The 27226-nt window shown below is 39.6% G+C and overlaps 1 protein-coding gene across 2 annotated transcripts; it reads right to left on the reverse strand.

Annotated features, from left to right (window-relative positions):
- Positions 1-24271, reverse strand: Tlr7 (toll like receptor 7). Of its 2 annotated transcripts, none has more exons than XM_070040869.1 (3): positions 24200-24271; positions 23749-23849; positions 1-4732 (listed from the first exon to the last, which is right to left on the reverse strand). In XM_070040869.1, the coding sequence occupies exons 2-3, from the start codon at positions 23749-23751 to the stop codon at positions 1583-1585; spliced, it is 3153 nt and encodes a 1050-aa protein (XP_069896970.1). In that variant the 5' UTR covers positions 23752-23849; positions 24200-24271; the 3' UTR covers positions 1-1582. The 2 variants fall into 2 exon arrangements, with proteins under 2 accessions (XP_069896970.1, XP_069896969.1); XM_070040868.1 differs by having other exon boundaries at positions 23749-23825; positions 24200-24269.
- Between the last annotated feature and the right edge of the window lie 2955 nt (positions 24272-27226).

Here is a 27226-nt window from a genome sequence, read left to right on the forward strand (position 1 = left end):
CCCCCTCCTTTGTTTTTCCCCTGCCATCCCTTTCCTCCCACCTCCACAACTATCCTCCCTCCTCCCCCCGGAAATAATTTATGTACTTATGTATTCCAAGCTACTGTTAAAGTAAAACTTTTGGCCTTTCTATGTGTAAGAAAAATACACTTTCTCCAGACCAATGCTCCAAGGTTTGAATTTATGCACACTATTTTCCAAATGGTACAGGTTACTTTGTGGGTGATTTCTTTCATAAAGCAGATTAGCTAGGTTTTAAACTTTGAACTTAATTTAGTTATTCCAAAATTTATCCAAAATTGTCTTAAGAATGTCTCGATCTAGGATGGACATGATGACTCAGAACTATAATCCCAACTACTTGTGAAGCAGTTTTTTTTGAAGCCAGTGCAGACAAAAGGTTAGTGAGACTCCCCATTTCAGTAAACCAGACATTCCCATGAGCCCAGCTATATTGGAGGCTCTAGTAGGAGGATTGCAATCTGATGTTAGCCCTGGGAAAACCCCACAAAATCCCTACCTGAAAAAATAATTTAAAGAAATGGAACAAATATGGATGGCTAATCGGTAGAGTACCTACCTAGCAAATGCATGGCCCTGAGTTTAAGTCCCAGTACTGCTAAAAATACAAAGAATATTTTGGTCATTTCTATTTTTGAATATGGAAGATAAAGTTCAAAACTGAAGCTTTCTCATTGTTAAGGTTTGTCAGCTTCTGCATTCTTCCCTCCTTGTTTTCCTACTCACAGAAATGTGAAGAATTTAGATGTCATCCATCTAATTTTCATCCCTGAGAACTATAAATACATTCTCAATTTTCCTCTTGGGTCTACTCGAAAGACCATCTAATTCTGGTGTATCAGGACTGCAGATATTTATAGGCATACATCATACTCAGCAATGTAGTTGAAGAAATTAGTTGAGGCTACTTTCCCCCTTGATACAGTATTTTGCAATAGAGATAAAACATTTCAGCAGACAACTTATCATCTAAGGCTATTAAAGTAGCTTATTTTAATTTTCCAAGTATCCCATGTTCCATAGATGGTACGGATGTTTATTCTCTGGAAAACCCATCAACAGTTCCATGGGAAATCAGCAAGGAAGCAGCAACTACCTGTCTAGAGCCAACATTTGATCTGAATAGGGCACTAGATGATACTGAAGCAATTTGTTTAGGACTTTCTTGAGTTTTTATTACACTAAACTAACTCTGCTGCTGGGTGGTATAGGCAAATCTTGAGTGTTTTGTTTTTACTGTATATCTAAATATAATAGTACTTCTGAAGCCTAGAAGTGCAGTTTGTCTCAATTAGATGAATATGTATCATATAATAATAATAATCACAATTTTCAGGTGAATCAGCATCTTTGTTCTTTCTTTGCCCTCTTTCCCCCCAACTGTATGGAGACACAAACGAGACTTGATACATTACATAAATGTCATCCTTTCAACTCATTTGTCATATGTTGGTGACTTTCCTCTTATTTCAAAACACTTTTTTGGCAAAACATTGGTATGAAAAATCAGGAAGCCATTCATCTCTTGGTTAGCTAGGAAGTCACATTTTACAAAGAAGAGTTAGACTGTTTCCTTAAACATCCGACTGTAGGCCACATGATTGTCTGTGGCCAGAGCATTCTTTAGACATTGCCAGAAGTAGGGATGAGCCTGTGGATTGGTGGGCCACTCGAGGACAGAACTCCCGCAGAGCCTCTTCCGGAGCTGGAGAAACTTGGACTTCTTCAGTGGCTTCTCGAGGAATATCAGGATAATCACATCTAGCTTTTCATCCACAAGCCTTTGATGGGACAAGTAAAATGCAATCTTAAAGCTCTCGGTCTTTGCATACTTGTCTGTCATCACAAACACTGTCTTTTTGCTAAGCTGTATGCTCTGGGAAAGGTTTTCCAGAACTGGCTGTCCTGGTAACCAGTCTCTTTCCTCAAGACATAAATTAAATTTTTTCTCTCTTGGATCTTCCAATCTGGCCACTAGCTCATCCCAAACCCACTCTGTCACAGCGGGGTCTTTAGTGTCATATACAATAAAAGCATCATAGCAAGAATCTGGTGAGAGTAGACGCCTATATCCCTTTATCTTGGCCTTGCAGAAATGGTAACAATACCACACATCCCAGAAATAGAGGTGACTTACTGTCATAAACACCATCAGAAAGAGGGCGAAAGATAGGGAACATGAGAAAAGAATCAGATTCGTCAGATCTAACTCACAGGTATACAGATCCAGAGACACCACACTCTGACCTTTGTGTGCCCCTGGTCCCACACAAGTCACCTCTGTGGCCAGGAAAGGAATAGTCACCTGTGTGTGATTAACCCACCAGACAAACCAGACAGCATCGCAGGTGCACAGAAAGCGATTATGATGCAAAAGTAATGTGTCCAGATTGTTGAGGACATTTTCTGGGAAGCTAGTCTTCTGGATAATCTGGATTTTATTCGAACTGAGGTCCAGGTGTCGCAACTGAAAAGCATCTTCTAGAAAATACTTTGTTAGATGCCTGATTTGATTGCTACTAAGAATCAGTGTCCGGAGATTTTTGGAACAGTTGGATAATCTGTTAGGAACAGTTGCCAATTGGTTGTGGCTGAGGTCCAAAGTTTCCAGATTCCTCAGGAACTGGAGTTTCCCCCAGTTGAAAGATTTGAACCTATTGTGAGCCAAGGACAGAGACTTTAAATTTGGAGGCATACCATTAAAAACTTCAGGAGGCATGAAACTCAGGGAATTTCTAGAAATATCTAACTCTTCCAAGTTTACCAGATTTTTGAAGAATTCTAAATATCTGCTATCACCATCTCTCCACAAAATATCCAAGTGGTTGCCTCTGAATTCAAGGGTTGTAAGGGATTCACTCTCCATGGTCCTGCTGGCGGAGGTGGAGATGTCGTTGTTGTTCATCATTAGTTTCTTCAGAAACTTCATGTTCTTGGTAAAGTTGAGCATATGAGTAATGCCTTCTGATTGAAAATAGTAGCTGTTACTACTTAAATCCAGAACCTCCAGCTTGTGAAGCTCCTCAAAGGCTGTCGAATAGAGTAAATCAAGCCGGTTGTTAGAAAAGTCTAAGTATTTCAGCTCTCTTAAAGGTCGGAATTCACTTCCATTAAGAGTTTGGCCAATGGCATTTCCTGACAAGTTGAGGCATTGGAGGAAAGAAAGATGTTGAAAATCAGAAGACCTGACAAAAAATATATTATTTTTACTTAGGTCTAAGGTCTTGTCATACTGATGGCAGCTTTCGTTAAAAGGCAAGAAAGAAGGGATCTCTCTGTCTTTGGACCTACAATGCCTTGCCTTTTCATCATACTTGAAATAGTGCAATGTTTCCAGGACCTGGGGTCCATGGCTTTCTGCAGTATTTATGATGTTCGAGCAAAACCCCTCTTCAACGGAATCTCCTGAAGGGGATATTTTATTCATTGAAAGGTCTATGACTTTTAATCTTTCCAATTGTTTAAATATGTTGAGATTAGCAATTTTGATGAAGTTAGTGCCAAGATCAAGAATTTCAAGATTATGAAGATTATGTAATGGAGAGAGGCTGGAGTTTTTCAGTTCTTTAAAGACATATCCTTTGAGACGTAAAATCTTCAGATTTTTCAGTGACGAAAATGTACTTGGTAAATCTATAGATGCATGGTAGACCTGAAGTTCATAATTGAAGGACAGATCCAATTGGACAAGACTAGGGAGAGAACGCAAAAAGTGAGCATTCTCAATTTCTTTAGCCAAGTAGTTTTGGGAGAGATCTAGTTCCTCAAGTTTCTTCATGTTTTTAAACCATTGCTGTGGCACGTGTTGAAGAGAGTTACTGTGCAGACGCAAAACTTTTAATTCTGTCAATGGATGGAAAGCATTTCCATGGATCTGTAGGGGAGAATTATTTTCACAGGGTTTGCAAGGAAATGGGACATTATAACAGCGAGGGCAATTTCCACTTAGGTCAAGAATTTGCAGTTGGTTGAGGTTAATAAAGTCATTTTCTTGGATTTCAAAGATGATATTGTTGTAAAGATAGAGCTCTATTAAACTAGATGGCAAACCTGTGGGGACTGCTGTGACATTGTTGGCTTTCAGTGAGAGCACTTTCAAGTTTCTCAGGTTTAGGAAGGCATCGTTTTCGATGAAAAATGAAGTATTACATGGATTGCCATAATAACAGTTTTGGCCGAGGTATAACATTTCTATGTGGGGCAGTTTTGTAAGATTCTCCTTCATGATGGAAAATATATTGTTTGCTTCAAGACTTAGAAGCTTTAAGCTGAGTGGGAGATCCTGAGGGATCTCTAGAAGCTGGTTTCCATCCAGGTAAAGGGATTTTAAATAAACAAGACTACTGAAGCTTCCAGGCTTGATCTGTAGCCTCTTGGTACACACGTTGTTTTTTGGTCCCAGTCGAGCAGGTACACAGTTGCACCTGAAGTCGATCTCTATCAGCTGAGCCAGCCTCTGGAAGGAATCTGGGGAGATGGTTGGTATGTGGTTAATGGTGAGGGTGATGTTGGTGGCATTGGCAGGGATACCTTCAGGGATTTTTGTCAAGTGCTTGTCTGTGCAGTCCACAATCACGTGGGTCTTTGAATCATCCTGGCGGACATCACAGGGCAGAGTTTTGGGAAACCACCTAGCCTCAAGGAATCTGGAAATTAGGATCATGTTCACAAAGACAAGACATTGTCTTTTCAGTGTCCACATGCAAAATGCCTAAGAATAAAAGAACAAAGCAATGTTTTAAAATATACCACGAATCGGAATTCAAAAGTCACAGTTGCTACCTCTCTTTTGCTATGTTACAAAAATAAACAATTCAGGCTGGGAAGGTGGCTCAGTGGTACAGTGCTTACCTCGCATGCATGAGGCCCTGGGTTCAATTCCTCAGCACCACATAAACAGAAAACTGGAAGTGGTGCTGTGGCTCAAGTGGTAGAGCGCTAGCCTTGAGCTGAAGAGCTCAGGGACAGCGCCCAGGCCCAGAGTTCAGTCTCAGGACCAACAAAATAATAAATAAAATAATTCAAGTCCTGTTCTTTACAATGTAAGCAACACCTCCACCACATCTTGCAGTTGTATTTTTCCACTCCTGAGACTCGATAATTGAGTTTCATATTTAGGTTTTAGTATCCGAGCTTTGTAGCCAAATAGATTTTAAGATTTAGAAGCAGCAATTTCTTAGTCATTGCTATACAGAATACTAAAAGGAAGAACTATCAATTTGCTGCCAAAGTCTGAAACTGGTGTTTGTGTGTGTGTGTGTGTGTGTGTGTGTGTGTGTGTGTGTGTGTGTGTGTGTGTGTGTATGAGAGAGAGAGACAGACAGATAGACAGACAGACTGAGACAGAGAGAAAAAGAGAGGTGTCAAGAGATGTTTAAAATGTAAATACACCTGGGAAGAATAACACATTAAGATTTTAGTACAACTAATATTTATTTGCTATACCTACTGTGAATCCATTACAAAGAGTGCTTCATAAAAGTCGAGCTTCCTAATGCTAGATGCAGGAACATGAAAAGAGTTCCACTGTCCCTTTATAAATTAAGACAACTGAGTGATATTCACTGGTATTCCCAAGATCACCCACTTATAATGGCATTTGATTATCACATATATTCCTGTCATTTAGCATTGCCATTCGTTAACCTAGTTTTCTTCTTGAATTGCTTTTGGAAATCACACCCAGGATGATCTAGAGGTGAGTGATTTCCCTACCCATTGGGTTTATATTGCATACTTGGAGAGGAGTGAGTAGTAGTAGTGTCAGGGTACTGCCTGGGTGATCTATAACCAGAGCAGCCATATTATAACTGATGGAGTAAGATTCCGAAGTGAAAGGAGTCAACTCCTAAAACATATGCTAATGAATTGTGTATTATGCATAAACCAAGAGTCTCAAAGGCTAAATAGGAACCTACTCAATTTTGATTTTGAGGCATCCAAGAGACACTGGTACCCTGAAAAGAAAAGTCTTAAAAGATGAGAACCATTTTACCTTCAATTGATCTCATTGGAAGGTGGTTTAACTATGGACATGTTCTTATGCTTTATGATTTCTGTCCATATTTTCTTCCATTACATTGTTTGAGTTTTATATATAAGTACTTTATATATAAATTTATATATATGTTTTTTAGTACTTATACCTGGAATAATCTAGCCTGTATTTCTATAAGCTGCTAGCTTACAGAATGACTTTGCCTTGCCAATTGACTGAATCAGCCAATCACTCTGATAGCCAGTATAGCAACTTCCTACTTCCCTTACATAAAATTCTCCCCAGCTTGCTTTTTCTCCAATGAAAGATACATAGGAAGGATCTCAAAAGGCTTTCTTTTTTTCATCACGAGGCTTAAACTCAAAGTCTGGGCTCTGCTACTGAGCTCTTTGGTTCAAGGCTAGCTCTCTACCACTTTGAGCCACAATGTCACTTCTGGCTTTCTGGTGGTTAATTGGAGATGAGAGTCTCATGGACTTTCCTGCCCAGGCTGGATTCAAACTGTGGTCCTCAGATCTCAGCCTCCTAAGCAGCTAGGATTATAGGCATGAGCCACTGGCACCCAGAGTGTTTTTTGTTTTGTTTTCGCCTATCTGTACATGCTTGAAGTATTCTGAAGTTAGCAGAACAAAAAACCATCCTTTTCTCCCTTTAACTACTCTGTCTCTTCCACCCTACCATTGAGACCATTCAGAGTCCAACCTGACCTCAATCGTTGTCCTCTCAACAGCCTGTTCACTGCTTATATCCCTCCCCCACATGTTTTGTGCCAGTCCTAGGGCTTGAACTCAGGGCCTGGGCACTGTCCCTGAGCTCTTCAGCTCAAGGCAAGCACTCTACCACTTGAGCCACAGCTCCACTTGTGGCTTTGCCTTGGTTCATTGAAGATAAGACTCAGGGACTTTTTGCCTGGGATGGCTTTAAATCATGATCCTCAGATCTCAGCCTCCTCAGTATCTAGGATTACAGGCACGAGCCAGCTTGGCATTCCACTTTTCGCAGACACAGTATTTGCTGGGATCACTCTATTCTTTTACTCCAATGCCTTTGTCCCACAAGCTTCTCAAACATTGACCAGTCATTATCCCTCTCACAAGTCTTTCAAATGGCTTTCTTTTATTCTTCTTCTAATATGAGCTTAAACTTTTTTTTATTAATCATAGCATCTGAATTCTATCATAATTTGACCTCTCCCTGTCTCCTTATCTTGGTTTATCTGATACAGACCCTCAACTAGCTTCTCTTGTTGCTAGCTGCCTGTATTGAAAGTCTCTCTTCTTGGAGTAATCCTCCTCTGTATCAGCACCTATCAGAACCCATCAGAACCATAGTTGTCTTTAAGGTTATATTACTCAAACTGGAGCACTCAGATACCTGCAATATATGACCCTTTCTGTGTACAAGCAGCCTTATATAAATATAGTACATCTTCCTAGAGTATCAATGTTACTCAAAGATATTGAGGCAGTGTTCACAACTCAGGCGTGAGATGCTGAGTAAAGACAGGAGGGAAGGCTTTAGCAGAGAGAAAGAAGAGAAGTAGAATGAAGTCTTTGTATGAGCTCTGATCATAGATCCCAGTTGTTGGACCTGGGCTGTAATTGTGTAAGAAGACATGATAGACATATGGTGTTCACCATTAGAAGGTGTGGGTTAATACTGCTAACAAGTAAGTTATATGATAAAGGGTGATGGTGAACTCGGTGCTCTCATGAGCCTGTTGGAGCAGCAGTATCCTTGAGTTAACTTCCCAGATGTTCCTAGTTGAGGCACACTAGTGATCAAGGAAAATGGAGATAGTCAGGAAGTTGAGCTATAGAAAAATAAATTCATCCCTTCGTCATTGCGTGCTGGTAAATGTTTAACACCTGGCTTTCCCTTTAACTAAACTCTGAACTTGCTAAGTCCTAAGCTGTGTTAATTTCCATAGTATAAATGTTGCCATTATAGCCAATTTGGAGCAGGCAGTGTGATGTTATTGAACCAAGTGCTTGGGAGAGATGCCTAGAGTTGTTCCTGTGAGTCCAATGTATGACAGTGGACTTATCACCTGAATCAATGACTATGAAATCTTTAGCCTTTATTTATTGACATAATATAAATTGAAAGGTAAAATTAATCAAGAAATTCTCTTTCCTTATTTCTCACATTTCTATTGCACACATCCACTGGGAATTTTTTGTCTATTACCATCTCCTAATCCCTGAGTGATTTGCTGTCACCTGGACTCCTGCAAGTCCCCAGATGATTTTTCCTGCTTCCCTTCCTCTACAAAACTCTAAAGCAACATTAGGGTGTTTACTAGATAGATGGATCAGCTAGACTATAATAACTTCTTAGTGACTTGGAATGAAATTGAAACTCTTTCCCATTGTTTACATTGTCCATGCCCTGACTCCAGCATAGCTCTCTAACCTTCAACCACCTTTCCCCTCTTTAACCACATCCCAGCCATCTGGCCTGTTTTCTGTTCTGCATTCAAGTCAAGCTGGTAAGCAGGGTGCATGTTCCCTCTTCCTGAAATTATCTTTCTCCTTCTCTTCACACAGCCAGGACATTACCACCTCTTGGATGTCTGTTCAAGTGACACATCTTCAAAGAGGGATTCCCTGATCAGCTATCCTAATGTAATGATTATGAGGAAGATAGTAACAGTAAGGTAGCACTTATCACAGGCCAGGCATCACTTTAAATGGATATACATACATATATTTGTTATTTATCTGTCTGTCTGTCTGTCTATGTATGTATGTATGTATGTATGTATGTATGTATGTATGTATGTATGTATGTATGTATCTATCTATCTATCTATCTATCTATCTATGTATCTATGTATCTATCTATCTGTCTGTCTGTCTGTCTGTCTGTCTGTCTGTCTGTCTGACTGTCTATCTATCTATCTATCTATCTATCTATCTATCTATCTATCTATCTATCTATCTATCTATCTATCTATCTATCTATCTATGTGAGAAGGTACTACAGGTCCTCAATTCCTTATCCAGAACCATTGTGACTGGATTCTGAAGAAGCAATCCCTAATCAAATACAAACATTTCTTCAGTGACACACAAGATTTTCACAATTTTTTCAAGAATTTCTTTCTACAAGTACTCATTTAGGTTAATACTCTTCAAATGCACTCATCAACTAAGTTAGGACAAAGTTATTAGATTTGATATTTTGACATGTAAACATCTATTGTCTCTATTTTATAAGTTCACAAAGACATAAAGAGATATATGATTCTTTTGTAGTACTTAGCACAATCAAAAATTCTCTTGCTGATTTATATGCTTATTCATTTAATATTTATTCTGAAGGAAAATATATGTCTGAGATAGTTGGGCTTTGTATCTCTTTACATAAGAAGTGCCTGGCACTTATTTAGTGTTCCCTTATGTTGCTAAACACATGAGTAAAATAAGGAATGTGAACAGTAAAATAAAAGAAAATTGTTAAAATTCTCCTTAGGGAAGCTTCCTTAGGCTCCATTCAACAGAGATCTGTTTCATCTCTGTCTGATCAGGGCTTTCTTACAGGAAAGGTTTAAGAAATTCTGCTTTTAAAATACCCAATTCAAACTCACCTTCTGTAAAAGGCTTCAGGGACCAAACCAGAGAGAAGTCCTAACTCCCTCTTCCCCTCACCTACTGCACTGATCAACCATAAGCTTTTAGGATGAACCTTGGATTGAGGGTTAGGAAAACTAGCTCCTAGTCCAGCTCAGTAGTTCACCACTCATGTACCCCTCTGAGGCAGGCTCTATGTCCAAGAGAAGACCTGCTGCATGGGAATGGTACACACAGAAACAACAATACAGGGCACTCTAAGGACCCAGGCAATCCTTCTGAACCTAGGCAAAGGACCTGAAACCAGAAAGCCTTCAGTTATTCCTTACCATAGGAACTGTTTCAGGTACCTTGGGAGAAAGAATTGATAACAAATACAATTCCCCAGACTCACTTTCATTCTTTCATTGACAAATGGGTACTGGTTACCTTCTAGGAGCAGAAAACATAGTTTCTACTGTTAAGCAGCTCAAAATGTTGTGGAGGGGAGAAAATTATAGCTCTAAGAAATACTGTACAAATCTAATAGTTCTTTCTGTACAAGATGCTGATGCTTGTATTATGTGTAGTTTAAAGGTATCTTGTTACTGTTTGCTGGTATATTTTATCATAGTGCCAATTAATTATTTTTGTTATCCTCAAAGTCTAAAGATTACGATATATCTCTCAGTATCTTTTCCTCACTTTTTTCATCTCGTAGTGACAGAGTCTCGATTCATAGCCAGGCATATACCATCAGAAAAATGATTATGTTGCCCAGATGGCTTTGCAAAGTGTGGTCATGTACTTTGAAGTTATAGCCAATTGGATCTGAAAGAAAACGAGAGATGGATTTTCTGAGACCTGTCCTTCAAACACTTCCATGTGGCTAGTTGTAATTTGGATGTTGTAGGAGGTCATCTTGGATAATGCAAAGGAGGAACATGTGCAGGGAATGGTGGAACCACAAGTGGATGATCGGGGGACTCCAACCTTCTTCCTGTGGCTTCATAGAACAGAAAGGAAACCACGGTTCTGCAGATCAGATTTCTAAGAGTTGATGAGGAATCAGAAAATTGTTATGCTAAGCCAATGTTAAATGGGCTTTCATTGCACAAATCCAAACTAAATTTTGCAATAGTCCAGAGTTTGGAAATAAGTTGTTACCCACAAGAGAACCTAAATTATGTGATGTTCATTTCAGAGGCGAAGAAGCTGATGGCCCAGGTTACGTTATTGAAAGACATTTGATAAAAACTGACACCTATGCATTTGGAAAGATAGAACCCATGCCATCTGTGAATTCACTTTTTTTTTGGGGGGGGGTGTCCGGTCGTGGAGCCTGAACTCTGGGCATGGGCGCTGTCACTCAGCTCTTCGGCTCAAGGCTAGTGCTCTACCACCTGAGCCACAGCACCACTTCTGGCTTTTTTCTTTTTGCTTATGTGGTACTGAGGAATCGAACCCAGGGCCTCAGGCATGCAAGGCAAGCACTCTACCACTGAGCCACCTTCCCAGCCCTGTGAATTCACTTTTAAGAGAACTGGTCTGGCAATATTCATAATAGTGATGTTCGTTGGTAGCTTCTTACTGGTTTTTTTTTTTTTTTTTTGTCTTATGACGGAAATGAACTAGGGCTGAGGTTGGCTAGTCTTTGGCTAGCATGGGAAAGAAATACAACTTTATGAAGAGTAAGTTTGTCAGCCTGCCTTCCTGGCCTTGAATGTAATTAAGACTTCCACAATTTAAGCATGGTCAAGTTGCAAAAGCCAACTACTTTCCTTTAAACTCAGGCACATGTATGGCTAGAGTCAAAGTAGCAGCATTAGAGGAAATGAGTATACTCAGAATTGTCTAGCTGACAGTGAAAGCCAGCACAGGGCCAAAATCTGATTAAGAGTGTGGTCTTTCCTTCAGGATAGTTAATTAAATTGTGAGAAAGCAGACAGAACACCATAGATTTAGACTTAAACTTGTCTACAGCTACTCTAACAAAATAGTCACTAGTCAATGTGGCTATTTAATTTTAAATTGATTAAAATTTAGTCCTTCGGTATTTCAAGTGCTTGCAAGCTGTATCAGGCTAATGGCTACTTCAGAACAATATCTATTACAGGCATAGAACATTTTTTTTTTATCGCTGAAGAGTGTTTTGTTAGCCAATATTGATCTAGACCAGTAGTTGAGCAAACTTTTTTTATGAATTTCCAGGTTCTAGTGGCTTACACCTATAATCATAGCTACTCGGAGGCTAAGAGCTAAGGATCATGTTTAAAAGCCAGCCTGGCAGGGAAGTCCATGAGAGTCTTGGCTCCAATAAACTGCTCAGAAAAAACCTATCTGGGGCTGTGGCTCCAGTGGTAGAGTGCCAGCCTTGAGCAAAAGAAACTCAGGGACAGTGCTCAAGCCCAGAGATCAAGCCCGAGGACTGGCAAAAAAAAAAAAAATGATGTAGGGAACTGAAGATATTTAATAGAGACTTAACTTCGAATGTAACTAATAAGAATTTCAAAACCCAGTTCTAGAGAGTGATAGAAGGAGTTGATATTGATCGATTCATTGTATTCATCAACTGACAGTTGAATCAAAACCTCTTTGTACAACTACTTAAAGATAATAATTGTAATCATTTGTAGCTCACAGGTTGCACAAGAACAAGTAATGATTTAGGTTTATCTTAAAGACTGAGCTCTCCTCTTGCCTGCTGATCCTAAGAATGAATACACTCCAAAAACTTTGCAGCTAGAAATTTAACATGTAGGTGTCTGAGCCATGTCTTTAGATCCTATCTTAACTCTACCTTCCACACTCAACTTTTATGGATTAGCTTCCATGCAGATTCACATCATTTCTCCCCAAATATGTGTCTTGTATACCTAATAGCCTGTTATTTCTGGCAATCAATAAATAATCGCTCATCAAAAAAAAAAAGGTCAGAGTTTGCCCACCCCAGTTCAGATAAAGTCTTTGGCTATGTTAAACTTGACCATGAAATCAACTCTCAGCAAATTCAGTCTGAGCCTACTAAGGATTAGAGTAAATTGTATTATCTCCAAAGCCTGGAAATCTGTTCATATGTTGCTCTTCCCAATTCTAAGAGGTAGATTCATTTCTAGAAAAGTGAAAAACAGGAGTTCTGCAGTGTACATTGAGACTCAGCATTTGTACTCTCTACTACCTCATCTTTCATTACTCTACTACAACTGTAGGCCTAGGGACCTTGTTTTGGCTTAATGATATATCATCATAAAAATTCCTACCACACAGTGAGTTCAAGAGAAATATTTTGCTGAGGAAATCAAGACTTTTAAGCTTTCTTAAAATCTTGTGGAAGTCCTTATATTAAACTATTTTAACTAGCCAGGCACCAGTGACTCATCTCTATAATCCTTGCTACTCAGGAGGCTGTGATCTAACAATTAAGGTTTGAAGCTAACCTGGGCAGAAAAATCCGTGAGACTTATCTTCAATTAGCCAAAAAAGTCTGTAGAAATGTAGCTTAAGTGGTAAACCTCCAGTTTTGAGTGAAGAAAAACGAAGGGACTGTTCCAAGGCCCTGAGTTCAGTGCCCAAGCCCTAAATTCAAGCCCTAGTAACAGTACCAAAAAATGAGAGAGACAGAAAGACAGAGAGAGAGAGAGAGAGAGGGGGAGAGAGAGAGAGAGAGAGAGAGAGAGAGAGAGAGGGGGAGAGAGAGAGAGAGAGAGAGAGAGAGAGAGAGAGATAATACAAAGGAATATATTTGAGGCCTCCCAAGCTCAAAGATTTTTTTTTCTTTTGTCGGACCTGGGGCTTAAACTCAGGGCCTGGGCGCTGTCCCTAAGCTTCTTTGTGCTCAAGTATATAGCACTCTACCATTTGAGCCACAGTGCCACTTTGGCTTTTTTTTTTTTTGAGTAGCTGATTGGAGATAAGAATCTCATGTACTTTTCTGCCTGGACTGGCTTTGAACCACGAGCTTCAGATCTCAATCTCCTGAGTAGCTAGTATTACAGGCGTGAGCCACCAGTGCCCATCTGGAAATTTTCTTAAATATAGAACATTCCCCTCTTAAACTATTAGGAGCTACCTGCTTTACACTCAAGGTATCTTTAACTAGGGATATTTTAAAATGTAAAGATTCTATATTGAGCCAGAATTATTTCTTTATGTGACACAAATAATCCACATTGTCTTACTTATTTTTTGAGGGGAAGTGAGTGCCTGAAAACATATGCCTTTCAGTAATTTCATTTATAAAATTGCATAGTATGTCATGACATTGGCTTGGCTTTGGAAATGAATTACAGCTCATTACCCATGCAAATATGTGTAATATACTGGGTAAACTTGAATGCTCAATTAGTGCACTAATTATGGTAGAAATGGGAAGGTGTGCCTTTGTATGCACAGGTGTTTCTATTCTCTCAGTAAATCGTCTCATTTGTTAAAATGGAAAATGTAGGGTACATGTTGAACAGCCATGAATCATGTGTGTACGTGTGTGCATATGCGTGTTTTAAAATAATTGCTGCCTTTTATTCAGTAATTAGTGTGTGTCAGGTGCTAAAGGAAGCAATACCATGTGTATGACATCACTGACTCTTCACAGGGAAGTTGAAAGGGAAGATAAATATTCCTACTTTACTGGGGAGGAAAGGGAGAGAGAATTGCAAACCAAAATGCAAACTCAGTTTTGACAAATTACCTTCAAGTTTCCTCATGTAGTTACAGCAAATATACTTCCTATAATGTGTATTTGCTTTTTGTTGTTAAGTTCCTTTTTGATTATTCTTGGCATTCCAATACTGTATTTTTATTTTGTTATATTTGGGGAAGAGGAGGTTTTGATGCTTCCATAAGAAAAATTTTCAACTATTAAAAAGTGAATTTATCCAGGTGCCAATTGCTCATGATTATAATTCTAGCTACTTGAGAGGCTGAGATATGAGAATGTTAGTTCAAAGGCAGCCTGGCTGGACAAATCTAAGAGACCCTAATTCTCCAGTTAACCAGGAAAAGGCTGGAAGTGGAGGTACCATGCTTGAGTGGAGAAAAAAATGAGCAAGAATGTTGTCTCAAGTTCAAATCCCAGCTCTCACTCACACACATATACACACATGCACACACACACACATGCATGCACACATGCACATACACACACACACATACTCACGTATATCATATACGTATGTTTTGAGTGGAGCCAAACTGAAGGGAAGAAAAAAGGTTTTCAGATGAAGTATTTACTAGGAATTGCATCTTATAGCCAACTGCCTGGGCATAACTTATGTATTTATAAATTTAAAGGCACCTTGTGGTTTACCTTCATAATAGAGAATTTGTTGTTAATATAATCATTTAACAAATATTACTGAGAATTCGGTGCAAGGTGCTATGCTATACATAGTAGGAAAGTGATGCTGAGTCAGACCCTAACCAATTAGAGCCAAGTGCCTCCTCATCTCCATCACCAGAAGCCTATCTGTCCTTGGGTCATGGAACTCCCTTTGCTTCAGTGAATCTATGACAGGAGAAAGAAGAGAATGGAGAACAAAGGCTGGAAGACCTACGTGTATTGCTACTTGCTTACCCTTCAAAGACAAGCTTGAATGAACAACTCTTCACCATGGCGAAATCTCTGCACTGGAATGCATGGGTTTTGTTATTGTTGTGTTTCAAATGATTTCAGAGGAAAAATTATTGGATGTTTACATTTTATTTTTCATATACTTTAATGATCTTTAAGTAACTGCACGAAGGGGTTTCAATTCAGCAGTTTATGAGTCCAATATATCTTGCATGCATCATTTTGATGGCAAGATTTGAACTTGTGTCTGGAACTGAAAGCCTCCTGAGGTGAGAGCTACATTAGATACTCACCAAACAAGTTTAGAGTTTAGAGAAAGAAACACCTACCAAGTGGTTCCGAACGTGAGGTTATGCTAAGAGCATTTTTCTCTTAAACTTCAAGCTAGCTGACTGGAGGTATGGCCCAAGTGCTAGAACATCAGCCTGGAGTGGAAAAGCCAAGCAAGAACACCAGGCCCAGGATTCAAGTTCCAGTACTGGCACAAAAAATAATAAAACAACTGCAAACTGGTCAGAATCTGAAGTATGAGAAAATCTATGTACAACTGGAAATTATTTGATGGCCGAAAATAAGGAAGTGAAGTTTTCTTTGTAACAAGTTAGAGCAAGACTATGACTCATTGAATTTCTTGTGTTTATTTATCCTGGGGTTAGCATCTTTGGAACTGAAACTCAGATGACAAGAATTCCAATTATCATCTCTGACTGATGTAGAGCAACAGACTGAATTTTTCTTTCTTTTCTTGCTTTCTTTTTCTTGCTTTCTCTTTCTTCTTTCTCTTCTTTTCCTTCCTTCCTTCCTTCCTTCCTTCCTTCCTTCCTTCCTTCCTTCCTTCCTTCCTTCCTTCCTTCCTTCCTTCCTTCCTTCCTTCCTTCCTTCCTTCTTTCCTTCCTTCCTTCCTTCCTCCTTTTGTGCTAGTTCTTGGGCTTGAACTCAGGGCCTGGGCATTGTCCCTGAGCTTTTCCACGATGGTGCTTGGGTTGTGCAGTAGACAAAAAGAAAAAAAAATCCTGCTCTTCTGAAGTTTAGGTTCTCCAAATATTAGATACAAAAATATATAACTGGTTCCTGATTCACTGGATGTTGGGCAATAAGTGTTATGGGAAAGGTAAAAGTAGAGTAGAGTGAATGAGATCAGGTATATGGGACAGGATAGTGACTAAGAATAGACTTGCTTGGACAGACATCATTAGCTCCCACCCTCAGTTGAGAAAAGTCTTGTTGAGAGGAGAAAATGATCATAAAGGTATTCTGAAGGAAAATAATTCCAGATGGAAGGGAGAACTGAGTGCTAAGGCACCAAGAGAGGAATATATTCAAATAGTCACCAAAATGGCTGGAACAAGAAAAGTAGAATAGAAGCTGAAATCAGAAAGGTGGAAGGGGGCAAACATGTAAGGCCTTGTCTACCATTTGTTGTCTACTTTGGTGGTTTCTACTCTGAGTGGAATGTAGATATACTGCATGTTTTGGAATTGGCAGTGAGGTTGTCTGACTTAGTTTTTTATTGTGTAGAAAATAGATAAGGAAGGGCAAGTGGGGAAACACTGAGAGCAGTAGAGAGGCTATTAGAGTCATTTAAGCAGACCTGGAGGTGGAGAGCACTGGCTGACTACCCACTCTCCTTTGAAGATATAGCCAAATAAAATAGCACTGCAAAGTTCATAGAAGAGTGCAAGCAGAGGCACCGAAGATGGCAAAGATTTCTAGGGAGCTCCTGCCAAGAGGATTATAAACAGGGACAATAATTTACAAGCAATATAGTTTCCACCTAGTGCATTCTGGTCTCTTTCTTGCTTTGCAGTCCTGAACCATCGGCCTTGCCACATGACAGCCACAATATTGGGGATATTGCTTGGAGAAAGAAGCACCTAAGAAATTCACCCCCTTCCAGCCCCATTCTGACCCTCAGCTGTTCAGACTCCCAGCTCATGCACAAGACCTAAACAGAGTGAGTTGTCAGGTTATTTCTGCCATATCATTGCCCAGCTGGCTAGTGTGAGACACTCGGTATGTGATTTGCCTAGCTGTGCCCACACAACCCCTGGATCCATGACAGAAACTAGGATATGGCTGTTTGTAAAGTCATTTGCTTTAGGGAGAGATCCATGTCTCAGAAATAAATAACTGGAACAGGGAATCAGTCAGGACCTGAGGGGGAAAATTACTCCAGGTAGGTAGACCAGATGGAGGCATATACAAATTCTCTTCTTCCAACTACTTTTTCTCACGGAAGTAGGAGGCTGGGTTATTAGCTAAGAGTGAGGGGACTATGGGATGTGATGCTAAGTTTTGGAGAGATAGAAAAGTCATCTCATCAAGTTGGAGAATTGACCAAATGAAAAGACTGAGTATGAAGTACAGCCTGATTCCAGTAAAACACTCCAAAGAAACCCTCATTTTGTTGTATTGAAATGACATACTCCCTCCAGGCTTTATTATATATTTTTAATATAGCTATTACTGGTTAGCTTGAATTTCTTTCAACAAAAAATCATCACAGCAGGAAATTCATGTTGAGATGAGAGTATATGAAGCCTACAGGAACACTTTTATTTGTTTACCTTTGGAGAGGCTTTGCTGATCATTTTATTTTATTTTAATTCTATTTTACTTTCAAGACAGTGTCTCATTCTGTAGTCTAGGCTGACTTCAAAATCACCACCATGCCCAGCTTGCTCCTCTCTTGACTACATCTTTTTTTCAGGTCTGATGATAAAACCGAGGGCCTTGTACATGCTAGGCCAGCCCTATACTACTGAGCTTCTCTAGCTCTGGGTGATTTTGAAGCAACATCTCACTGTGTAACTCAGGCTGGGCTGGAACTCCTGATTCTCCTGCCTCTGCCTCCTGAGTGCTAGGATTACAACTGTGTACCACTATGACCGATGGACTCCATTTTTTAAAATTTATTTTATTTAAAAGTGATATACAAAGGGATTGCAGTTACATAAGGTAATGAGTACATTTCATCTTGAACAGTGTTACCCCCAACCTCATTTTCTTCTAATTTTCCCCCGACCCCCCTCCCTCCAAGGTATAAAGTTTATTTCCAACATAGTGTCTAGGAAGTTATTACTGTTGCCTTGGTTCACGCTTTGTCCCACAGTTTCTGTGATTTCGCTTCCCTTCCCCAAATCAGAAAAATTTATATACAAGATTGTTTTTTACCCTGTGAATCAATCAGCCAGATAGAAAGCAAACACAGAGTCCTACCATGGGCTGCTGAATGCAGCCTTCAAAGGACATTGGCTCTTGTTACTTGGTTGCTCAGAAAAATAGCCAAATTGCCTGAGTTTAAGGAAGTGTTAGAGTCAGTGCATGTGGGGGAGGGAAGGGATTCAGTAAAGCTGTGGGTTTTAGATCATGGTTGGGATCCTGCTGCTGAATGGGCTGGGTTGAGTTCATGGCTGCCTGGCTGGATGAAGTTAGGAAAGAAGTGTGTGCCAGAACCCTTGAATTTGAATTTTAATGTTGGCTAGATTTATATAACACTGGATTGCTAAGTAGATTTGGGTTAAGTATATCTCTCTAGGGACTAAGCAAGCACCACAAATAAGGCAAAGTGCTTAAGTACTATGTACTCTCATGAGGACTTCCCTAGCTGGTTTCTCACTAAATATCCCTTATGATGAATTTGGAAATATTTTAAATCATAGGCTAATCTGAATGTGAAGTATCTTGGATAAGAAAGCTCCTTTGTCTAGCAAAAAATTAAGTTCAGGATGTAACTAACTTAAAAAAAACTGGAATGGCTATGTTTTGCTAACTTTAGCCATAAACTTTGATGAGCTTCTGGGGTAAAAATGATCTATTGATGGGGGACAGATTGGTTAATCTGAGTGATTATTTTCAATTCCAATACAAGCTTCTAAATTGTTCATATTTGATTAATTTGGTAAGCAGACAACCCCATTATCCTTTTACTTAGTCATGAAGAAATTAGCTATAGTTAAAAGAAATGTAATGTTTTCATTTTAAAAATTGCTTAGCTATAGCTGTGAATAATAAATAGCTTATGTTAATCCTGGCAACTCAGGAGGCATAGATTGGGAGAATTGAGGTTCACGGCCAGTCATGGCAAAAAGTTATTGAGACCCTAATTTCAGTTACTAATCTCAGTTACTACAGGTCTATGCCTGTAATTAGAACTATGCAGAAAGTATGACTGGCAGCATGGCTGACGTTATAGAGTACCTGCCTAGAAAGCACATAACCATGATTTCAAACCCCAGGACTGTCTTTCCCATCTCCCACCAAAAAAAGAATTGTGTAACTACTGTGAACATGTTGGCCTATTTCCTTCCAATTTTGATCTCTCATCTATTTCATGTAGTAAAAACCATTTTAGTAACAGAAGATTTTCTCACGGGAAAATTTCATTTTAAATCCTTATTCTGTCGCATGAACTCTGGCTTTCATAAATGCATTTATTTATGTAAACCATCATTTCATATCATCTACCATTTAGTTAGCATTCAGCACTAGTCTAGCATGTGCATTAAAGATATCAGGAATAAACTGCGTGCAGGTGGCTGATACCCATAATCCTAGCTACTCAGAGGCTGAGGATCATAGTTCAAAGTCAGCCCAGGCAGTAAAATTCTGTGAGACAATTATTTCCAATTAACCAGCAACAAGCCAGAAATGGAAGTGTAGTTCAGGTGGTGGAGCACCAGCCTTAACTGAAAAAGGCAACTGAGAACATGAAACCGAGTTTAAGTCCCCATTCTGGCATATACCCAGAAATATCAGGAGTATACAGAGCACATTTACTAATTTCTACCTTGCTTTTTTCCAATTTACATCACAGAATGAGTATTTTCTTATATTTTTTTAGCAACCTTAAAAAAGTAAAAACATATGGGCTGGGAATATGGCTTAGTGGTAGAGTGCTTGCCTAGCATGCATGAAGCCCTGGGTTCGATTCCTCAGCACCACATAAACAGAAAAAGCCAGAAGTGGTGCTGTTGCTCAAATGGTAGAGTGCTAGCCTTGAGCAAAAGAAGCTCAGGGAAAGTGCCCAGGCCCTGAGGACTGGAAAAAAACAACAGATGATCTGATAGTTATATAACATCCTTTTAAAGTGTTCACTGCAAATAATTAACCCCTTCCCAACATGGAACATGATATATTTCTTTTGCCCTGTTGCCCAGATTATTTCTTTAAGAAGAAACCAGTTTCTCATACCTGTAATCCCAACTACTTGGAAAGCTGAGTTTAGGAAGAATTCAATTCGAAAACAAGGGGAGGGAACTGTGACATCCACCTAGTTCCCTGGTTATGTGGAGGCTGAGATTGGGAGAGATCCCCAAAAAAGTAATTCACAAGACTTCATCTCAAAAAAGAAGCTGGGCATATACTTGTCATCCTAGATTATCTAGGAAAAGCATAAAATAGATGAGTCACAATCCAGGCACAAGCCTGGAGACAAAGCAATACTCTAATCTCAAAATAATCAGCACAAAAAAGCTGGAGGCTCAGTGGTTGAGTGACTGCCTACCAAGCTTGAGGTCCTAAATTCAAGCCCTGTACTACTAAAAATGAAATTTCTAGGGGAAAAAAAGAAGTTTCTAGAAGTGAAACTTCCAGATTGAAAAGATCTAGCATGAGTGTTCATCAGGATAATTATTTCCCCAGTGTTTTAAGACCTTTTGTATTTCTTTGTTTGAAAGTTGCTTTCCAGTTATGCCTGGTAGTACATGCCTATAATCTCTGCTACTCAGAAGGAAGAGGTAGGAGGTTCACAGTCTATGGTCAGCTAGGGAAAAAGCCTAAGACCCTACTTGAAAACCAAAAGGACTTGGGGGAGACTCAAGTGGTGCAGTGCTTACCTAGTATATTCAAATGCCTGAGTTCAATTCTTAGTACTGGAAAAGAAAGAAAGAAAGAAAGAAAGAAAGAAAGAAAGAAAGAAAGAAAGAAAGAAAGAAAGAAAGAAAGAAAGAAAGAAAGAAAGAAAGAAAGAAAGAAAGAAAGAAAGAAAGAAAGGAAGGAAGGAAAAAAGGAAGGAAGGAAAAAAGGAAGGAAGGAAAAAAGGAAGGAAGGAAAAAAGGAAGGAAGGAAAAAAGGAAGGAAGGAAAGAAAGAAAAAAGGAAGGAAGGAAAGAAGGAAAGAAAGGAAAAGAAAGAAAAATTGCTTTCATGTTTTTCATATAGAAGTATAACAATTTCCCATTTGTTCTTCAGTAGTAAGATACAAGATAGGAAGTAGAGCTGTGACTCTAAGTAGTAGAGCTCTAGTCTTGAGCACAAGAGCTCAGGGACAGCATCCAAGCCCTGAGTTCAAGCTCCACATATGACAAAAAATTGATATAATGTAGTTCACAGTTGAGTGTCTGCCCTCAGGAAAAAGGTATATGCCAGGCTTGGTGTGGGACAGAGAGCCCTCAGGCACACTTTGTAACATGGGGCTGCCCATGCCAGCTCTTCAAGCTCCTTAACCTCTGAACTTTACTTTCTTTATCTGCATCTCACAGGGCTGCTTAGGGACTTAACCCAATTTGGTGTGACAATGCCTTAGCAAAATGCTTGACTCATAGTAAGAGGTCAAACCATGTGAGAGCTCCTTTTTATGGTCATACCTATCATGCCATCACTCAAGAGGCAAAGACAGATGTGGGTGCATGTGTGCATTAAAATAGGCATCTGGGTTTCTAGGAAATGAAACTTGAAGTAGTTGGTTCCTCTGTAGTGTTGAAGCCATGTGGTTAATGCTTCTTTAGCCCTTAAGGTACAAAATGAGCCTGGGAAACAACATATGTGTTCAGAAGACACAGTGGCTTCCTAGTAAATGCACATCATCAAATCTAATTTGTGTGACACACTCTCAGAAGGCCACTCAAATTCTTTTTTGCTTTGTGTTTGGCATACCCAATCCCACTTGCATAAACCCCTACTAAAGGACTTGGACAAGTATATTGTTATTGGAACTTCATAATGGCTGTTGGAGGAGGGCAGAAAGGTATGAGGATGCTCATATCATGGCAGAGAGAAAAATGAGTTTCCAAAGGCGTGGGAGACATGCACACAGTCCCCCAGCTAGTGGTAAGAACAGCCAGCACCAACAAAGTCTCCTTGACTCAACTTTAGTCAGGTTCCTCTAAATCTGCAGCCTTGACTTTGGGTTTTGTGTCACCTTTGACAGTTTGAGCAGGGCTCCTGCTAAGACATTTTACTGAGAATCCTTTCCCACACCTTGATTCCTGATCACTCAGTTTGAACACCTCCCTCTCTGTTTAAATTCCTCAACCCTCTGCTCCTTCCCCCTCAGACAGACCAGGAGACACATGTCAGATCACTTGGCTGGACTCCAACAAGAATCCTGTTGGGTAAGTTCCCCCTTACCCTCTTAGTTTCTTCTTAGTAACTTTCCTTCCACCCACTGTCATCTGCTCCTTGGCTATAAATCCTTACTTGTTACTATATCCAGAATCGAGACAATACTATCCCAAAGTCTCTTCTCCCTTGTTGCAACAGCCTCCATAGTATCAGTTTAACCAATTGCGTTCTCTAGCCTTCTTTGACAGCACCAAGGCTGGAGGTATCCCCAAATCCCAGTCCTAGTCCTAAACCTAGTGCCCCCCTCACCTCATCAACATAGTCATTCAGACACCACCATGTGGTGAGAATAGTACAAAATAACTTCAGTAATATGTAAATTTAAAGCCCAAAATATAGGATGAAAAAATGAGAACCTCCCCCATTTCAAATATCTGTTCTAGTTCACTGTATCACACATTTAACTTTTGTAGGAAGTTGGAAAGAATGTGTTCATTTACTTGAAATAGTGAAATACTCCCTTGATTGATTAATCTTCATTATGAAACATCACTATGCAGTCCTTCATCCAAGAAATCACCAAAGTATAATTCTCAAACTTTTCACTATTTTTGGTAAGTTTTCACAAGGGGTCATTTTTGTACAACAGGAGAAAGTAAGGAGAAGTGGAGAAGAAAGAGCAATATTCTCTTGCTTCTCATGCAAGTTAAGACTTGCAATCCAATGGTTTTGTGTGTGTGTGTGTGTGTGTGTGTGTGTGTGTGTGTGTGTGTGTGTGTGTGTGTGTGTGTGTACTCATGTGCAAGCATGCATGTGCACACACATCAATACTGAGTCTTGGACTCAGGGCCTGGGCACTGTCCCTTAGTTTTTGTGCTCATGGCTGTCACTCTGCCACTTGAGCCACAGATTCATGTTTTACTTTTTTGGTGGTTAATTGGAGATAAGAATCTCATGGACTTTTCTAAATGGGCTAGCTTAAATAGCAATCTTCAGAGCTCAGCTAGGATTATAGTTGTGATTGCATGACTCCAATCATTTTTTTCTTTTTGCTGGACGTGGGCCTGAACTGTGGGCCTGGGCACTGTCCCTCAGCTCTTCCGCTCAAGGCTAGTACTCTACCACTTGAGCCACAGCACCACTTCCGGCTTTTTTCTTTTTGCTTATGTAGCACTGAGGAATCGAACCCAGGGCTTCATGCATGCAAGGCAAGCACTCTACCACTGAGCCACCTTCCCAGCCCATCCAATCATTTTTTAATGTTGTTGGAATGCCTGCCAACATGATTGATAATCATTTTAGGGACATTTTAATTGTTCTTACCATTTTCAGTCTTCTTCCAAAATGGAATCTAACAGTTTGATGGAAGAGAGCTTCACAGGAGAGGCACCAAGATGAGCCTGCAATTCAGCCAACAGTGTCAACTACAGCAGAGAAATCAAAGATAACATTTCAAACACCACAGAGCACTATAATGTAAAACTATGCTGTGAACATTGCTTCAAACATGTGCTAGTGAAAATATCTATTAATAGTATTTCCTTCTTCAAAGTTAGATAGGAAAGAGTCAAACTCTGAAAGCCATTTCAAATATTCCTAAAAGTCTAATTTTATCATCTTCCAAGAATTGACATTTTTGACTACCACATTTTTTTTTAAATCACTAGATGGTAAACTATGTTTTGTACATGATTTGAATTTCCTCCCTCCCCCCTATCCACTACCTTATAACAGAATACACATCATCCAAATGTGATCCAACCCTTAAAAATACCTTGCTTGATGGCACGGAGTACTTCTATATCTGGAGTCCTCTGAAATGAAGAGATTGACGCAGGAAACATACATTCACAGCAGCTCTAGGCTGTCAACCCTGGGCTTTCTAAAGACAAAGAGAAGGTTAGATTGCAGAGAGCAGGGAGGAGTTTCCACCCCGTTCATGGGGTTTGCAGAAGCAACCAGTTCCTCTTATTGCCATGACCACAATTGGAACAACATCTTTTCTCAATCCAAAAACTTGATACACCAATCTTTTTCTTTTTCCTCATGTAACAGGACTTGTCAACCTTGGCACTACTGTGATTTTGACTGATGAATTCTGGGTCACATTGTAGGATGTTGGTAGCATTCTCCATCCCAACAAGTAAGTTGGACAAGATGGTATAAGCCTACTACCCCTGCCCTATATCACTAGATAGCAATAGCTCTATCTCCTTTACTTTGTAACCATCACAGATGTCTCCAGACATGGCAAAATAGCCCATGAGAGGCAAAGCAGCACAGGTTGAGAACCACTGTTCTATAGATACCTTAAGAGATATATCCAAATTTGCCTTGTTTTGCCTTTAACTCAGCTGGAAGGGATGCTGGTTTTTTAAAGCAATGGCAAAACTGCCCATTGCTACACAGAAAGTTTTGTGCTGGGCACTGATGACTTACACCTGTAATACTATGTACTCAGGAGGCTGATATATGAGGATCCAGGTTCAAAGCCACCCTGAGAAGAAAAAAAAATCCATGAGACTTTTGTCTCTAAGTAAACACCATAAAGTAATAAGGGGAGATGTGGCTTAGGTGGTAGAGTATCAGCCGTTAGCAAAAAAGCCAAGTGATGCAAGGCCTGAGTTCAAGCCCTAGGCCTGGCATTAAATAAATAAATAAAAGCAGCAATAAAGCTGCCCATTGCTTCATAAAAAGTTTTGCTTCTGAAAGTGTGGTCCTCAAGGGAACTGTTCCCTTCTTAACTGATTATGGAAGCCTTTTGAAGCTACAGTCAAAATACTATAGCTATTATAGCTATTATTTAAGGGGATTGTCAGTCATGGGGCTTGAACTAGAGGGGCCTGATCACTGTCCCTGAACTTTTTCACTCAAGGCTAGCTCTCTACCACTTTGAGTCACAGCATCACTTCCAGTTTTCTGGTGGTTAATTGGAGTTATGAATCTCATGGACTTTCCTCCCTGGGCTGGCTTAGAACCATGGTCCTCAGATTTCAGCCCTTTGAGTAGCTAGGAATACAGCCATGAGCCACCAGTGCCTTACTTTTAAAGGGATTTTTTAAGGTAGTACTACTGGAGCTTGAACAGAGAGCCTTGTTTACTAGGTAGGCATTCTAACACTCAAGCCATGACTCCACCCTGTTTTGCTTTGTGTCTTGAATAGGGTCTTAGGTTGTTGCCTGGGGCAAACCTTAGATAGTGATCCACATACTTAGACCTCCAACTCAGCTTGGGTAGCCAAGCTTATTTGTTGAGATAGGGAGTATCACTAACTTTTTGCCCAGGCTGATCTAGAATCATGTTCCCTGTGATTCCCACATTCTGAATAGTTGGGATCACAGGAGTGTGCCACCTTGGCCTTAAATTTCTTTAGTTTACCTATCATACCTGGAGAGGATATAGGAATGGCAGTTTGATGTGAAAAAATGAGCTGGTAAGATCAGTTTTAAATTGATGGGTTGAAAAGTCAAATTATCTGAAAAACTAATTATTAGAGAGACTAACAGATGACATTTGCTGAGGATTTATTGTGAACCAGATACTATATTAACTGCTTCACATCTCATCTCATTAAATATTTTAAAAATGAAGTGTATTGTTGCCCATTTCTTATATATACTAGAATTGGTACAGGAAGGAAATTGGACATTCCCTATGTCAAATGATACCCATTCAGGATATAAAGATCAAAGCACTTGGCTGTGTAATAAAGATGTGGAGATTAACAACCTTATTACTTGTAAACAGTAACTAACCCAAACTGGTAATGAAAGGAGAAAGCTCATTTAGAACAAGAAAATCTGCAATGCTTGGGAAGATAATTGATAGGAAATGAAAGCAACACAGATGTTTGGGGAGACCAGAGCCTTCCCATCCTGCTCTGAATCTTAGAGACAGGTGAATGAGCACCAGACTCTTTCTCAGTGCTGCCATTTGCTTTGGTTTGGCCAATTGGAAAGGCTCAATTGGAAACTGGAGGGCAGGATCTTTCTTTCCCTTTCTAACTGGCAGGTGGGCTTGTCCCATGTAGCTCTCCTCCCTGAATCCCAGTAATTGTTCCTTTCAGAGAGCCAGGCTGGGAAGGTTCTCCCCTGAAGTGCTGCCTCATCTTTTCTGATTTCCTGAAATCCTGTATAAACACACAGTCACTTTGCTGAACTCATCAATTTCTCATGTGAGTGTGACATCTGTTTCCTGCCAGGGCCAGGGAGGATGGAAAGACACAAAGAACTGATGAGAAATATATTACTATTGGAGATAGAGGATATGCCATTGTTTAAAAATGGGAATTTTGATGAAGTTGATTTGTAGTTGCTGGGCAAATTTAGTCAAATACCAGTAAGATTTCATGTTGTCATGTTTGTTTGAAACTGAGGGACCATTTGGGGGAATCAATTAGGCCTTTTTTGTTTAATCACAATGACAGGACAATGTTATCCATGAATGTCATCTCTGTCTGTATAATGAAGGATATGTTACTGAATATTTGGCATTGACTCAGACTGGGATGTGTACACATTTGAGCATAGCCAGTTAATTTCTGAATGACAATGTACCAAGGGCAAGATTTCTTTTCTGGTTCTTTAAATGTATTATTTTAATGATGCATTGCCTAAATCATCATGATAACTAAAACTCGGATGAAAGAGAACTCCCAATTAAGCAAAAACACATATGGGGCATTTGTTTAAAGTTTAGATGAATGGTGAAAGAAATTTTTAAAATAATGTTGTGCAACTAGCTTTGGGTTTAAAAAAATAAAGCTATTTCTCATATCAAAATGGATCTTACAATTTCACAT

The sequence above is a fragment of the Dipodomys merriami genome, unplaced genomic scaffold, assembly GCF_024711535.1.
Source record: "Dipodomys merriami isolate MVZ:Mamm:240054 unplaced genomic scaffold, mDipMer1.0.p SCAF_3, whole genome shotgun sequence".
In the NCBI taxonomy this organism is placed as follows: Eukaryota; Metazoa; Chordata; class Mammalia; order Rodentia; family Heteromyidae; genus Dipodomys; species Dipodomys merriami.

What these genes read in the sequence shown, in the direction of transcription:
- Tlr7 (XM_070040868.1), bottom strand. Translation starts at nt 24,269, where the DNA reads ATGTTTCCTGCGTCAATCTCTTCATTTCAGAGGACTCCAGATATAGAA. An exon ending in ACTCCGTGCCATCAAGCAAG is followed by an intron (nt 23,826 to 24,199) that starts GTATTTTTAAGG and finishes GCTGAATTGCAG; the next exon opens with GCTCATCTTGGTGCCTCTCC. An exon ending in TTGGAAGAAGACTGAAAATG is followed by an intron (nt 4,733 to 23,748) that starts GTAAGAACAATT and finishes TTTTATTCTTAG; the next exon opens with GCATTTTGCATGTGGACACT.